The sequence below is a fragment of the Galleria mellonella genome, unplaced genomic scaffold (assembly GCF_026898425.1).
Source record: "Galleria mellonella isolate WM207_F2 unplaced genomic scaffold, CSIRO_AGI_GalMel_v1 utg36, whole genome shotgun sequence".
NCBI lineage: Eukaryota > Metazoa > Arthropoda > Insecta > Lepidoptera > Pyralidae > Galleria > Galleria mellonella.
Genome location: NW_026442086.1, coordinates 6,973,895 through 6,989,068, shown reverse-complemented (window position 1 = coordinate 6,989,068; position 15,174 = coordinate 6,973,895). Strand labels below are relative to the sequence as shown.

The 15,174-nt window shown below is 35.0% G+C and overlaps 2 protein-coding genes across 3 annotated transcripts in view; one reads left to right on the top strand and one right to left on the bottom strand.

The window, feature by feature from the left end:
* Window positions 1-116: 116 nt before the first annotated feature.
* LOC113520560 (PHD finger-like domain-containing protein 5A) lies at window positions 117-2,736 on the top strand. Its single transcript, XM_026905930.2, has 3 exons — window positions 117-284; window positions 462-652; window positions 1,551-2,736. Exons 1-3 carry the CDS (start codon window positions 233-235, stop codon window positions 1,638-1,640), a joined length of 333 nt encoding a protein of 110 aa, XP_026761731.1. The 5' UTR covers window positions 117-232; the 3' UTR covers window positions 1,641-2,736.
* Window positions 2,737-4,374: 1,638 nt separating this feature from the next.
* Window positions 4,375-15,174, bottom strand: part of LOC113520709 (kinesin-like protein KIF12) — a 30,225-nt gene continuing 19,425 nt past the window's right edge. The window contains exons 6-13 of one of the 2 annotated variants that reach the window (XM_052897209.1): window positions 12,897-13,037; window positions 12,146-12,287; window positions 11,198-11,434; window positions 10,716-10,831; window positions 10,090-10,194; window positions 9,004-9,118; window positions 7,984-8,203; window positions 4,375-5,695 (exon numbers count right to left, since the gene is read on the bottom strand). In XM_052897209.1, the coding sequence (XP_052753169.1) occupies window positions 5,569-5,695; window positions 7,984-8,203; window positions 9,004-9,118; window positions 10,090-10,194; window positions 10,716-10,831; window positions 11,198-11,434; window positions 12,146-12,287; window positions 12,897-13,037 (1,203 nt within the window). In that variant the 3' untranslated portion in view covers window positions 4,375-5,568. The remainder of the gene's footprint in view (window positions 5,696-7,983; window positions 8,204-9,003; window positions 9,119-10,089; window positions 10,195-10,715; window positions 10,832-11,197; window positions 11,435-12,145; window positions 12,288-12,896; window positions 13,038-15,174) is intronic. The other variant, XM_052897210.1, reaches the window with a different exon arrangement.

Sequence of the window (15,174 nt, the reverse complement as noted above, 5' to 3'; positions counted from 1 at the left end):
CAGTAGTATTTAAGTTGAGTACTCGAGTACTTAATAATCGAGTCATCACTAGAATGAGTAAACGGTTAGATTGACTCGCCTAACCACATCACTAGTTCTGTATATTGTGGCCTTAAAAGATACATCCAAAGCCGTAAACATATCACAAAAAAAAAATTGTACTGAATTTTAAGGTTACAAAATTGTTTATAAATTCACATTTTCATTTTAACCTAAGAATTTTCTATATACGATGGCCAAGCATCATCCAGATCTTATCTTTTGCAGAAAACAGCCAGGCGTAGGTAAGAATACTAATACCATTTATTATTTTATACTACCTAATTTTGTTTTAATCATTTTACGTTTGTAATTGATTAGAAATCATTTACTAAAGTAAATAACTTTTAGACTTTTGCGCTACATGTTTTATTATTTATAGGAAACGAGAATTAATTTACTAAAAGTATTTTTTTTTACAGCTATTGGTCGTCTGTGCGAGAAATGCGATGGTAAATGTGTTATTTGTGATTCATACGTGCGGCCATGTACCTTAGTGCGAATATGTGATGAATGCAACTATGGCTCCTACCAAGGAAGATGTGTCATCTGCGGCGGTCCCGGAGTCTCCGATGCTTATTATTGCAAGGAATGTACCATTCAGGAAAAAGACGTGAGTAATGAAACTAGTAATGACATCTAATTAATAGTACTTATAGTGGGAATTGTTAGTAATGAGGACTAGTGCCCTAATTGTTTTTTTAATGGATAAAAATGATATGGAAATCCCATTACCCAAAATTTTTTGCAGGTCTAGCTGCCTGTATGTATATTCAGACATCACCCAAAAACTGCTGCACTAAATTGAATGCAGTGTGACAATTATGTCCTTATGGTCGAACTTAAAATTGGATGTTTTGTTATCTATTTTCCAAAACCTGATATGAATTATTTATGCCAGCATTACTCATGTTTTAAATTTCAAATTGCTAAACTAGTTTAAAACTTAATGCCAATTTTTTTTATATCAAAAAGGTGGCAAACAAACACAGTTCGTCTGATGGTAAATGGTCATGGCTTGTGGATGCTTGTAGCACTAGGGGTGTCACTTGTGCATTACCAATCCTGACAAAACCTTAATTTACTCTTTTTGAAGAAGCCCATACTGTAGTCTCTATGTAAAATATCAGTAATAAGCTTATTCCACAGCCCAAGCATACATGGGAGAAAACTCCTTTGAAACCGCACTATATGTAATTAGGTTCTAGTGTGTGAGGATGAAATCCTTGTGGATGGTGCGCTGTGCGATGTTAAAAAATGACTGTGGATATCACTTCGAACAATTCTTCAGAAGATAATCTGTTATACAAGCAGTAGAAGATATAAAGAAAGGCAGTCTTCTTAGAGTTAAGGGCTTGATACCCTCTGTGAGCTTAGAATTGTCAATGATTATCAATATCAATTTAAAACATTAGTAAAACCAACTTAATTAATTGCAGTAATATAATATTTTTACATTTAGCTTTATTTACTAAGGAATGAATTTTAATTTAACATTATTTTTGTTTCAGAGGGATGGTTGTCCAAAGATTGTGAACTTAGGAAGTTCAAAGACTGATCTGTTCTATGAACGGAAGAAATATGGCTTTAGAAGACATTAGCAGTAGTGTTACATTTTTAGTTATTAAATTTGTATTTTTACTTATAAGGCATCTTTTGTACTGATTATTATTGAGTGCCAGTTTTGAAAGGATTAAAACTAAGATTTCTCTGTTTCATAGGAGTGATTTATGTCTATTGTTAACATATCTTTGGGAATTCAGAGCTAATTTTAGTACGTATTTTTCATTTGATAATTACTGTCTCGGTGATTTCATGATGGACTGCTATCCTTGAAAACGGCAATAGTTGCCTGTGAATATATAAAATAATGTTCTTATAATATTTTGAGTCTCAAGGCATACATAATATCACTCTTTTTGAGGTCTATGGTACACCCAAAAAATTTTACTAGAAATATTACAATGCAAACCCATTTGAAGATGGAGCTTCTTAATTAGATAGTATCTTGTGTATATGTAAGAAGACTTTTAAATGAATTTTGCACCAATTTTAATGATTACTTTTGTAAATGTACTATCATGGTTAAGAGGTTAACAAACAAAACCTTAAATCAATCTTAAAAATAATGCAGACATTGTAAATGAACTAAGTAATTGAAGTTTAAGAACACCTAGATCTGAGGCAATTTGAGACTTTGGTGTTATCAGACTTCAATCGTATAAAATTAGGTTATTAACCTACTTCATAGATAACTAGGAGTCGTAGATATAACGTAGTTACCAGTACGTGACCGGTATATATTTAATGACCGAGATAAAACGTACCTATATCCTTCTAAGTCTTTCATAGTACGTGCATTCCGAATTTTATGGTGATGGGTTAAGGCGTTAAGGCGTTATAAGGTAACAAACAAATTCACTTTCACGTTTATAATATTAGTAAGGATAGAATTATAAATCTACTTAGTCTATTCTTATATATTCATCCTGTATGAACTCCAATCCTTCTTCCAAATATTCTTTCTTTTCCATTTAATTCCGTATATATTTCTAACCTTTGCCATTGGCTGAATACAAAGGCAAAGCCAATAAAAAATATATAATAATCAGTAAATCAAAACAAATCAAAATTTCTTTGATTCTTCTTTCTATAACTATACATGATTTTGACATTAAAATGTAAAATTCGATTCTATTATCATGTTTATTTTTCCATCTCGAACCTTTCCAGAATAGGACACTTTTTTAAGATTTTATTTTTATACAATTTAGAATGGCAAACAAGCTGACGGCCCACCAGTTCCACGAAAAAAAAAAATCGTGGCATAACCAGTTATTTTGTTTTTAATACTTAACTCTTGAACCGATCTTAATAAAATTTCTATCGACATAACACGAAGGAATTTCTCTGAGAGTCGATAACTAGACTACCAGCGCTATAATGGATAGAAAATAAATACAATTTAACCTCTTAACTACACTCATTTTTATTTCATTTCACATATAATTTAATTTATTCTATTTCTATATAAAACAAAAATAAAATATAATTTTCATCTTGTTAAAATACTATTTTACAATACAATATCTACAGTATTCTACAAGTTTACACAACAACATTATTGTCAAAGCATTTCTAACTAGTTACCTATTATGCATATTATAAAAATATTTACATTTTATTAAGTTAGTGCAAATATGCATCTACTATATCATATCATATCATATACTATATTATATCATTTTGGAGCTGATGCTCTATCTAGATTTTATAGGTCAGGTTGAGTTCAACTAAGCAAGTAGCAAATATAGTCAGTAGGTACGTTGTCGCTACCGCGTGTAAGAATTAGAACGAAATAACAAGCAACATTCAGCGCCATTTTCTTATATGTACGCACGAAAACGTGTCTATCGACAGATTCGATTGCTACTTTACTACACATATTTCGATCTCGATCAGTTACCGTACTAACTGAATAGGATGAATAACTCTTAATTTTTCATTTAAACATAGTCCTTTCCCAAAGACTGCCATAAGGAATGGGCCTGAAGCACTGATTTCCTGCAACACTGTCCTTACTGGTGGTTGCTCTGCAAGTTTACCTATACGAGATTGTTACTCGAGCGATAATTGGTTCTTCGAGCAATATGGCCGATCCATTACCACTTATTATATCACAGCACAACTCTGAATATAAACTTCAAAGGTCATGTTTTTTATGGAACTCATAGTAACAAACTGACCATCCACCTTTTTTTTTATACAACTTAGAATGGCAAACAAGCTGACGGTCCACCTGATGGAAAGTGGTAACCGTCGCCTATAGACGTGAGCAGTACCATGGACATAACAGAGTATACTGTTTCGCCCATGATACCCCCATGCGTTGCCATTCCTGAGGACTCAGGTGTTATTCCTCTGTACCCAGTAAATTCACGCCACCTGATGGAAAATGGTAACCGTTGGCTATACACATGGGACTACATCATGGGCATAACAATATACTTAGATGCTCATGGTTACAGGGGTACCATTATCATGGAAAGGATAATATATACCCCAGGCGAGGAGAAAGAGATTGTTTAAAATGGAAATCTAAAAGCTCTATTGCTAACAATAGCAATGTGCCATATTAGGTCGACCTCAACGTGGTTTCCTGGAAACCATCTTGGTTCTTGTTACATTTGTCACGATGAGCCAACTGATCTACTATCATCCTTCACTGGTGCCCCGCCAGCGTATACTGATAACACAGGCGGGGCTGCCATATCATTTTCACCCATTAAATATACTTCAGATGTATTATTCTGCCATTATAGAAAGCGTAGCGGTTTTTGTATTAATTGCCGCATGCATTCTTATGTAAAATGTGAATACTATAACTATCAGATGGCAATTGTGAGTAGCTTTGACGTGGTCTAGTGTTTTGAGTAGTCATGCTCACTAAAATGTCCAGACTTGTGGCGGCGTGGTGGGCCGGGTCATTGGGCTCCCTAAAATATGTTCGAGCGCAGTGATGGCTGGCTCATCCGTCATACTCGTGAACAGGTGCTGCTTGTAGGGACTGGTCTGCTCTAATCACTATGACTGATTTCCTCTTATTAATTGTTTAACCAGTTGGTTATGTATTCAATATTTTTTCTTTTTGAGTATTTAATTGAATTAGTGCTAATTGGTGGTTTGTATTCACACACTTAAAAATGTAAAGTAATAATAAAATTATTTAAAAGAGCAACACGCAAGTTTCTTGCTCGTTCTTCTTGTGATGAGACAGCTTTCCGAACGAGCGGTAGATTAAAAAAAAATGTAATGACTATTCAAAAGTGCTTCAATGTAAGTTTATTTGAATAAATGATTTTCTATTCTATTCTATTCTATTATAAGGTTTTCATGTTCTGAGGATATATGTAGTATCACTACCTAGTTTGTTCTCAGGACTTTTTAATGGATGATAATGGAACAGTTACCCCGCCTACGCTATCGGTATACACTGGCGGGGCACCAGTAAGAGATGATAGATGATGTTAAAGCAGGTCAGTTGACCCATAACATCAGGCGCACGCTCCATATTTAAGTCGGGGCCCGCAAGCCGGTGCAGGCCAACGCCGTTGGGACTCGGTGGACTACGAAAGGGAACCCGGGTTCCCAACATTATGGCGCGGCGTGGGATGCCGTGATGGTTTTAGCCGGTTGGAGTCCGGCAGTACCCATACGCCTCTCCCGGGGCGTTTGGGTCTGCATGATGCATTTCCCCACGAAAAAAAAAAGTTCAGTTGACCCATCGTGACGAATTCAACAATAAATCAATCACGATGGTTTCCAGGGGAACCGCGTTGATGTCCACTTAATAGGTGTATATTGCTAGCAAAGTGATTGCTATTTTCCATGATTACCAATCCCTTTTACCTCCGTGCTCCAAACTAAGCTAGGTATTCATTGATTTATCTGAAGTTTTTCTATGACGTTTATATCAAATAATTTCTGAGATCACATAGTGGGAGGCTCTTTGGATTACAAATATTGGTTCTAGCTATATCTACTGGCGAGACTGCTGGCCGTCGATGTGGCGGGGTTGGTCCAAATGTTGGCCTCGCTTGAACTGACGTCGGAGTACGCCGGCCGGGCGGGAATTATTGGTGATCTAATACAAACACTGTAAATTGAAGTCAATTTAGCCTGATCATATAATGGTAAGTGTGAATGTTACGAAAGCTGTTTTCATATATTTTATTATGGTCATTGTAATCATCAGCATCATCACCATATCAGACGTTAACTGTCAACTGCTGAACATAGGCCTCTCTCTACTTGAGGATTTTGCCAACAACAGAGGCGGGTTGGCAACCGTTGTTTGGCTTTGGTGATGTTTTATGAGGGACACTTGGCCACCTCTCGACCGTTAAGTTTCCTTCTTTGCTTCTTAAGACACCCACGGGAGAGAAAGGGGTGAGCATAGCTTGATAATAATTGTAAATTACTTAGTTGTTTTTCTTTGTTAAACGTATCAATTGTTGTTGTAAAAATACAAAATATATGTCAAGGTATACAATAGGTCAGTGTTAAATTTATATTTGTATTTCCTGAAGTTGGTATTCAAAGCCATTCGTAGCTATTGTATATCGATTAAAATGAAATTTGGTACAAATCTACAGTCATGTCCTTAAATGTAATGTCATGAATTCGTTGGTGACTGATATGTTGGCGTATTTTTTATAAGCTTTTTGGCGACTGATGGAAAAACTCAATAATGAGATTAATAGTAATACTTTAGGAAGAAACTCATTCAGACAAGCATATTTCGACAGTATAATATGTTCATGATATCAGTAAATAATATATATATTATTCTAAATCACACGTGATAATCGGTGCTTTTAGTTTTTAATATTTTTTTTTAAATGCCATTATCACCCCATTTGAGCAAAATTTATTATATTATCTATCGACTAATAGATATGACTGAATTATATTAAATATGTATTTCACAGCTATAAAGTTTTATATTAAGTTAACCATTTTAGGACAGCAGAAAGAGCTCCATTTGCTTCGTTTGAATTTTAAGTGTGATGTTTAACTTTAAATTTTCACGAAGTATCATCGATAAACAGAACTATATCCGCTATCCTCTCTACCATACAGGGGAGGTCATTTATGTAAATTAATAACAAAAAAGGGGCCTAGTAATTGTTTTTCAGATTAAAGAAATTAAATTTTAAATTTTGCGACCAATTTTGACTATCTAACTAATGACAATTTCAAAAAAAAAAATTCTAGCTGTATGCTCACTGATTCTTTAGAAATGGTCATGTAGGTTCATTCTAATGAGGCCATCTAATCACTTTAAATTGCATAGACGGACAAAGTTTAATGATTTTCTTTTAAATTTAAATATAGAATATAGATGAATGATTATTCTATATTATTTAAATATAGAATAAATGCATTTTTCTATTCCCACAGAATCAATTCAATTTGCAAACTACCCAGCCAGAAAGAGTCACCCAAAGATCTAGAAATTTGGCTCAAATGAAGTCGATAAACATGCAGATTAGAAAAATGTTTAGTCAAATATTTTAGTTTCCATAGCATGTGGTTTGTGATAATCATGCAGCTGTCAGCAGTTATATGCTGTGCCACTGACCTCCGCGTCTTAGGACATCAGCTCAGTCCGAACATTGTCCTAGGAACAGTATTAAATTAATTATTTTATATTTCACCTACTGGGAACCTTCCTACTGATGATATGAATGAAAGCGGTAGCAGTCTCTTATTATAAACAGTGTTTTTTTTTTATTGGTAAAAATGGTATGGTAATCCCGCCTGCGCTAACGGGATACGCTGGCGGAGGACCAGTGAAGGGTGATCGATGAGGATGAAAAGAGGCCAGTTAGCCCATCATGATGAATTCATCAGGAATTAACCATGATAGTTTCCAGGGAGAACCGCAAGGAGGTCGACCTGGTTGGGTATATTGCTAGCAATAGGATTCTCAGTCTCCATTACTAACAATCCCTTTCCCCCCAACAGTGAATTATTGGTCAACTGTACAATTCACAACAGTCCTTATGCATTAGCATTCATGAAGCCAAAAGTGATACCTTTTCTACCAGAGATTGTATTGGCTATATTCGAAGTTAAAGTCAAAGATAACAAATATGTTCGCGTATTATATGTAGGTACATTGTTTTTGTATGAATATAAAATTGTGTGAATACCTGGTTGGAACTGTTTTGTGTGGATTTAGAGACGTCTAGGATTTAAACGAGAAAACAACTTTACTTGACTTCCAAAAGACATCCTCTTAGGAAACTTCAAAGAGATCTCTGGGTATTAGGATTTGTAATTATAAAGTAATAATTTTTAGGCTATATCCTTTAGGCCAAGTCGAATAATCTGTTGTACACTGGATTACGAGTAGAAGGAATAAACACTGTAACTTACGAATTGACATCTTCTAATTTCTTCAACAGCCTCTCGTTCTCCCGGCTCAGTAACTCTTGGTCTTTGAGGAGTTGGTCCCTCACACTGAAGAGTTCAGTATTCTCGTTTCTCAGCGCCGAGTTCTCCTCCATGTGCAGTTGCACCAGCTCAAACAATTCTGTTTGTGGCAGCTGATATAGTTTGTTGGGTTCGATGCGGGTTGGAGTGCGACTTCGTTGATCTATAAATTAAGGAGTTTTTAGTTTTAATATAAATATAACGTCAAGCAGGCGGATGGTCGTAAAACTAAAAGTTAAACCCTTAGGTAATGGGGGAAAAGGGATTGTTAGTAATGGAGACTAAAAATCCCATTGCTAAAATATACCCAACCAATAAATCGACCTAGTCGAAGATTCTCCCTGTCTATCATGGTTAATTCTGATGAATTCATCATGATGGGCTAAAAAAGTTGTTTTCATTCTCATCTATCACCCTTCACTGGTGCTCCGCCAGCTGTATCCCGTTTGCGCGGCTGTGTTTCCATTCCATTTTCATCAACCAAAAAAAATCCTTAGGTAATAAGGATATTATGTTGACCCCAAAATTTATGTAATTGGGATAAGGTTAGGAAAATAAATATAAATTTAGTGAAGATTTTTCTACGATTTTGAGATACTAAGTTTGATATTTGGGCTGAAAAAAAGTTGTAATTAAGTATATGTTCGAATATCTATCATAGAAAATAGAATGGGATTCCATCAAACGAGGTGTCATTGAAGACTTCTCTTTAATTTTTAATACTATTATTTGTAATACTAGTATTTGTCAGAGATATTGAAACAAATACATATTAACACATATTACACTATAAAATACAATTACAGTATAGGATTGTTCCACGGCGCCACATTAAGATTTCTTCAGGCTGACAACGTGTACGTGACACTGGCAATGTTGATGTTTCTTGGCTACGGTAATCATTCACTATCATACAGAGCAGTATATTAAATTGCCCTCTTTGAAGTATAAAAACATACTCACTGTAGTCTATGTTGTAATCAGTTTGTACATGTAACGCTGTTCTTAGATGCTGGTTCTCCGCTTGCAATGCTTCAACTTCTCTTTTCAAGCTCATTATAAGTGCATCTCTTGCATCCTGGAAAGAATATTTCAGAAGATGCATTAACTTCAATTTCATGGGTAGATCCGTTATTTGATGATTGTGTAAACTTTACACAGAAAACCAAATAGTTATATGTATTTTTTTTTTTACTACTTAGAATGGCAAATAAGCTGACGCCCCACCTGATGGAAAGTGGTAACCGTCGCCTATAGACATGAGCAGTACCATGGACATAACAGAGTATACTGTTTCGCCCATGATACCCCCCCCCCCCCCCATGCGTTGCCATACGTTGTGATACGACACGCCGTGACTTTGTACAAAAGTGGATTGCTACAGAGGAATGACACCATGGCTGTGTTTCAAGGAATGGCAAATTTACGGGTACAGAGGAATAATACCTGAGTCCTCAGGGAGTATCATGGGCGAAACAGTAAACTCTGTTATGTCCATGATACTGCTCATGTTTATAGGCAACTGTTACCACTTTCCATCAGGTGGGCCGTCAGCTTGTTTACCATTTTCAGTAGTATAAAAAAAGCAACTGAATGGTCGAAAGATGGGCAGCAGCGTCTCTCTTAACACATTAGCAAAGATCAACCTCAGTTGTCAACCCGCCTGCCAAGCGTAGCAACTATTTAAACAACTACCAAAACTGACCAGTGGAGAGTTAATAGCTGATATAATAAATATAAAAATGTATTATAACATATATAACATTGTTTTCTGAGTATATTAAAAGTAAGAAGTATAAAGTAACCTTCGTTCTAATAATACTCTCAAATTATCTTTCCCCTCTCACCGTATTCGAGTATTCTGACACCTCTTTCAAAAAAAGCGTTCACGCTCACTTTTTGGTTGACTGGGAGAGAATGCTATATATTTATTCGCATTAAGTCCGCCATGTACACATATTTGACTAGAGAATGCTTTTAGCATTAAGTCCGCCATTAATGAATAAATAAAATAAATAAATAAATAAAAAACCAAATGAGTTTGCTTACCATTTTGACAATGGGTTTTGATTTGATCTTCTTCGCTCTTGCAGCGTACCGTAGAGTGTTGATAGTTTCGCTAACATTTGATCTTGTGGGTGCTATACAGGCAATCTGTAAATAGTCCAGTGTGAGTAATTATTATTATTTCATATTAGTTAACTGTCCACTGGTGGACATAAGTCTTTCCCATAAGGGGAGTTTTGCCAGTAGTGGTCACGCTTGGCAGGCGGGTTGACAACCGCAGCTAGGCTAATAGAGACGTTTTAAGAGGAATGCTGCTGTCTATCCATCGCCCTTAGTCGCCTCTTACCACACTCTCGGGAAAGAAAGGGCCCATTCTATGCCGGGGCACAGACGGCAAGTATGAGCAATAATTACTACTAATTCAGTTCAATATACAGGTAAAACAGTAATAAAATGACAAAAATTGAAATCTGTTTACAGAAATTTAAACTAGAAATAGATTAGTTTCAAGCAGCTAGAAATAGTAAGTACTGTCCAATGGGTACTGTTATCCATTAAGTAAAAAAGAATTATTATGATATTAGTGAATTTGTCAAGCTACGACGCCACAGATAAGGATGTTTCGAAGTTATAGTAAAAATTTGTTAACTACATCTGGTTTGACTTACCATCAAAGTAACTCCGTTACCAGCCAGACTGTCCGCTAGTAGTTTAGTCAACTTACTGTCTCTATATGGTATATGGCCTCGCTTCTTGCCATCACTTAATTGGGCAATACAGTATCCTGTGATAAGGAATAATTTAATTAGGAAATAACATATTTCTATATTAATCAAGATTAATTTTTAACAAAAATTTATATCGAAATATTGTTTGGATCCATATTGTATGACATTTGATATATCACTGATTTCATAATTTCACTTCACAAGAACACCGTTAGGGATACTGAAGTGTTTTCATTTAACGAATTTAGAATTTGTTGTGAGTGTGAAATCTTTAAAAATCTGTAACCAAAGTTCTATTATAAAAAAAAAAAGAATATATGTTTCATGTCTACAGCGATCTACAGACCCAGCACATATTCGACTACAATTTTGGAATCTAGTTACTATAGCACATGATCTTCTAAAAACCGTTTTAAACTCACCCAGCACCATCAAACTTCTGTTAATATTATTGGCTTCTTCCAACGTCTTGCCGCTGCTCTGCGTCTTTTTGGTCATCTCACTGCCAGCCAAGTCAACAAAGTTAATCTTGCCATGCGTGGAGCATGAGATATCTGCACTGGCGCGTAAATCTCGGCGAACTCGAACACAGAGGACAGTGTGTGATCGGGAAGAGTTGGTGTTCATAGCGTGAGACCCCACTGATCTGTTTCGCATTCCTTAGAAGTGAGAAATATTAATTCGTAGATATCTATCCCTTGGTTTACAATCAACAAATTGGAACTAGTTATGCAGAAAACAGCTACATTACCAAGAAATGGGATGGGCATAAGAGATGACTGTTTTTAGCATATAACTCTAATCGTTGTTGACACAGTTTAAAAGAACCAGCAGTCCAGTGTTTTTTTTTTCAGTTCTTCCGAAGAATTGGAAAAAGCTTAACTGTTGATAGCTGGTTGAGGTTTAGTGTTCTTTCAAAAATTGAAACTGCTTTGTTTATTTTTGAAATGATCCATACGAGTATGAATAAATATTACTGTCTTTTGAAAACTATAAGAATTACTGTCATAAAACTCACAACTAGTCTCTGTGGACACAATCCATCTGAATCCACTTATTTAAACAGCCAAAGGTATTCAAATACAAAATTTTTAGGTATTATTGAAGGCGTCAATAAAAACATTAAAAATAAACATTGCTTAGAAGTAATTAGACAATCGTGCTTGCCAGTGGCTCTTTTATATAAAGTTTTCCAAGACTGCAGATTTTTCCATTTTATCTGGATGTTTAAAATTAAAAAATTACTGTAAATTTTGTCATATCGAGATTATATAGTTTTGTTGTATCTTTTCGTTATATTTCTTAATAATTTTTTGGTTAAATTTCAAAAGCATATCTATGATACGTATTTATCTATAGTAAGATTTTACCTTCTTCTAAAACAGCAAAAAGATCGTCCAATTCTTCGCAGTCCACCATAAACAGGTTCTCGACATAAAAACTTCTGCTCTCTTTGGACCATCGCACCTGGAGAGGCTTCCTAGCAGTGCCTGGGTTGAGAAGATCGATCACCTACAATTACAAAATCATTTCCTATTTATAGTATACGTACTTTGTTGCTTCACTTTCGGACGCCTACGTGGTTTTAACTTCATTAATCAATCTGGCACGTGTAAATAAGTATACAAATAGAGGTGTCCAATATATGTTCTGATTTTTTTAGATAAGCGAAGCGAAGGATGGGATTGTTTGTAACGAGGCTAGTTATTTTTAGCTAATCTACCTTTTGTCATAAGTAAAAGGTAATTTCTGATGCAATTCTGTCCTTAGGGTCAACTGATCTGACTTCAATCTTATGTAATCATTTCCCAGCAGTATCCTACATATTTAAAATAGTAACACAAACGAGGATACCATTTTATTTGTAATTATTAAAAATTCTCTTAAAGTATTTATTGGCATGCACATTTTTGTAGCCAAACTTTACTACTTTTTTAATATTAGCAAGTTTTAGACTCCTTTATGTTTTCTATATCAAAAATTTCAGAAATTTTAGTTTTTAAACACCCTTCATAAGCGCAGTGTGATGTTATTGATTATAGATAATTTACTTAAACCAATTGTTTTTTGGTAATATTATTTGAATATTTCTTTATAAAATTGTAGAGAATGAAAACATACCTTTTCATTATATATTTCTAAGAAAGATGCCTTTAATATGAAGTGGCATTCTGGTCTCTCTTTTATCAGCTGGAACAGGTATACGAAGGAGCGCACCACTAGCCCATGGTCTGGGGCATATGGGCTAGCTCCGCTTTCCACCTGCAAGTTAATACAATACGACTGTTATATCTACATTTGAACGTTAGATTTTTTGTATATTAATTATGCTTTAACAGCTGAATAGGTTTGAACGTATATGAGTGTACAAGTATACTATAATATCCTATATTGTATTAACCATTAACTGTCCACTGCTGAACCTAGCCTCACCCATAAGGAAGAGTTATGCCAGTAGTTGCCACGCTTGGCAAACGGGTTGGATACGCAGTTTGACTTTTGATGATGTTCTTAGTGGAGCATTGCTGCCCATCCCCCGAGTATTAATTTCCCTTAGCCACCTCTTACGACACCCACGGGAAAGAAGGCCTATATAGAATAGGCCGGGATCTACACTACTATAATAAGTCCACATACATTAACCTTTTAATTACATCAGTCTGATTTATCTGACAAAGGTTGTCATGCCCGTAGTGACTGCTTTGGACAAATCTATTCGACACTAATCGGAAGACCAGTGGATATGTTTTTTTTTCTTCATTTGTGTACTACATCAACACAGAAATAAAAAAAATATTTTAATATTACTTGTCATAGTCAAAGATATTAAAAAACCAAGGGCAATATAAAATTGAAGATTTAGTCGAGGGTTATAGGCATAGCAACTGCTACAAAATTAAACTGTCCAAGGTTAATTTATACAAACTGGCCTGTTGCAATTATTTTTAATTTGATCTGCTTCAGCATATCATCTACAGAATACTCGAAAATGATAAAGTAAAAATGCAATCATTTAGATAAGCAGGGATTTATCGAAAACCGAATAGCATGATTTTCAAGACAAAAACTCAGCAGGGGCTTAAAATTATACTTCTTATCCTATCTAGGGATGAGAGAGAACTGTTATTACTTAAGCGAAGCAGTCTCATAGCTATTAGCTAAATCCTTACGGTTCGAACTCCACCCTATCCTCTAAGGAAACCATTATGGTTAATTTTTGTTGAGTTAACTAACTTGGCTTTGTTCCCGCCTTAGATCCTTTCTTATCATTACTCATCGATACCCCACCATACATCAATAGTGCGGACAAGGTCATAATTATTTTCATCCCTTTAAAATATCTATACAAAGTGTCAGCAATCATGGGACTAAAACATGCGACATTACGATTCGTGATGGCGTAAACGTTACATGCGGTCGATAAATATTTGTTATAAATCACATACCATTTAACTAGACTATGGGGTGTTCCATGTCCATTCATGTAGTGAAGGACAGCGTTTACATTAACAAAATTGCGCCATATTTTTTAATTCTCACATAAAAGTTTCGCAAAGTATTATTTTTTAAACTCTTTAATTTTTTTTTTTCCACAGTTCATTTATAAAAGTTTGTTATAGACGATTTTTATATATTTTCACAGCAAAAAGCTATATACGAGGTCTGATCAAAATATAACCGTTATTCGTAATTTCGTGAGTTACGTATGTTTGATTTTCGTATTTTTCGCGGAGCTGTTGGTGATACCAAAAAAGCTCGTTTCAGAAGTGTTTCGAGGATTGGAAAAAACGCTGGTATAAGTGTATTATATCTGAGGGGAATTACTTTGAAGGGAACAAGATAGTTATTGATGAGTAAATAAATACTTTTTGAAAAAATTTAAAATAACGGTTTTTTTTTTATCAGACCTCGTATGCTATGGTCGAATTGCAATTTAGAATACTTTCTATAAGTTCCAAAGATATAAGATATTAATATGTCTGTAACTGCCAACACTCGAAGATTGACCACTGTTACTAGATGTTCCACAACATTTCATATTTCAACTGCTATTTTGTTCACGCAGGTTTTGCGACACGAATTTTAACTAGAAACGATGCATCTTCAGGCAAATTATTAGATCGCTGCTCGAAACCCTCTATTAACCATTCGAAACAATTTGTAATGTGGGTGGAAGATTGTAGAACTTTTGTTGGTGGTCACACACGTACGTACCATTAGGTAGCGGAATTAAAAAAAAATTGCCCGTTTTATCCCATCATAGAATGGACCATCCTCTCCTTTCACGTCGGTGTCGTAAGAGAACTATTTCCACACCGCCCATATCGATCGAATATCCATTTTTGAATATGTTAAAAGTCTGTTACCCATTTTTTTTTGGACAAAAAGTTATTTTCTT

Excerpts from the sequence above, each read along its gene's own strand:
- LOC113520560 (XM_026905930.2), top strand. The coding sequence starts at position 233 with ATGGCCAAGCATCATCCAGATCTTATCTTTTGCAGAAAACAGCCAGGC. Across the intron at positions 285-461 it reads CAGAAAACAGCCAGGCGTAG|CTATTGGTCGTCTGTGCGAG; the intron begins GTAAGAATACTA and ends TTTTTTTTACAG. Across the intron at positions 653-1,550 it reads GTACCATTCAGGAAAAAGAC|AGGGATGGTTGTCCAAAGAT; the intron begins GTGAGTAATGAA and ends TTTTTGTTTCAG.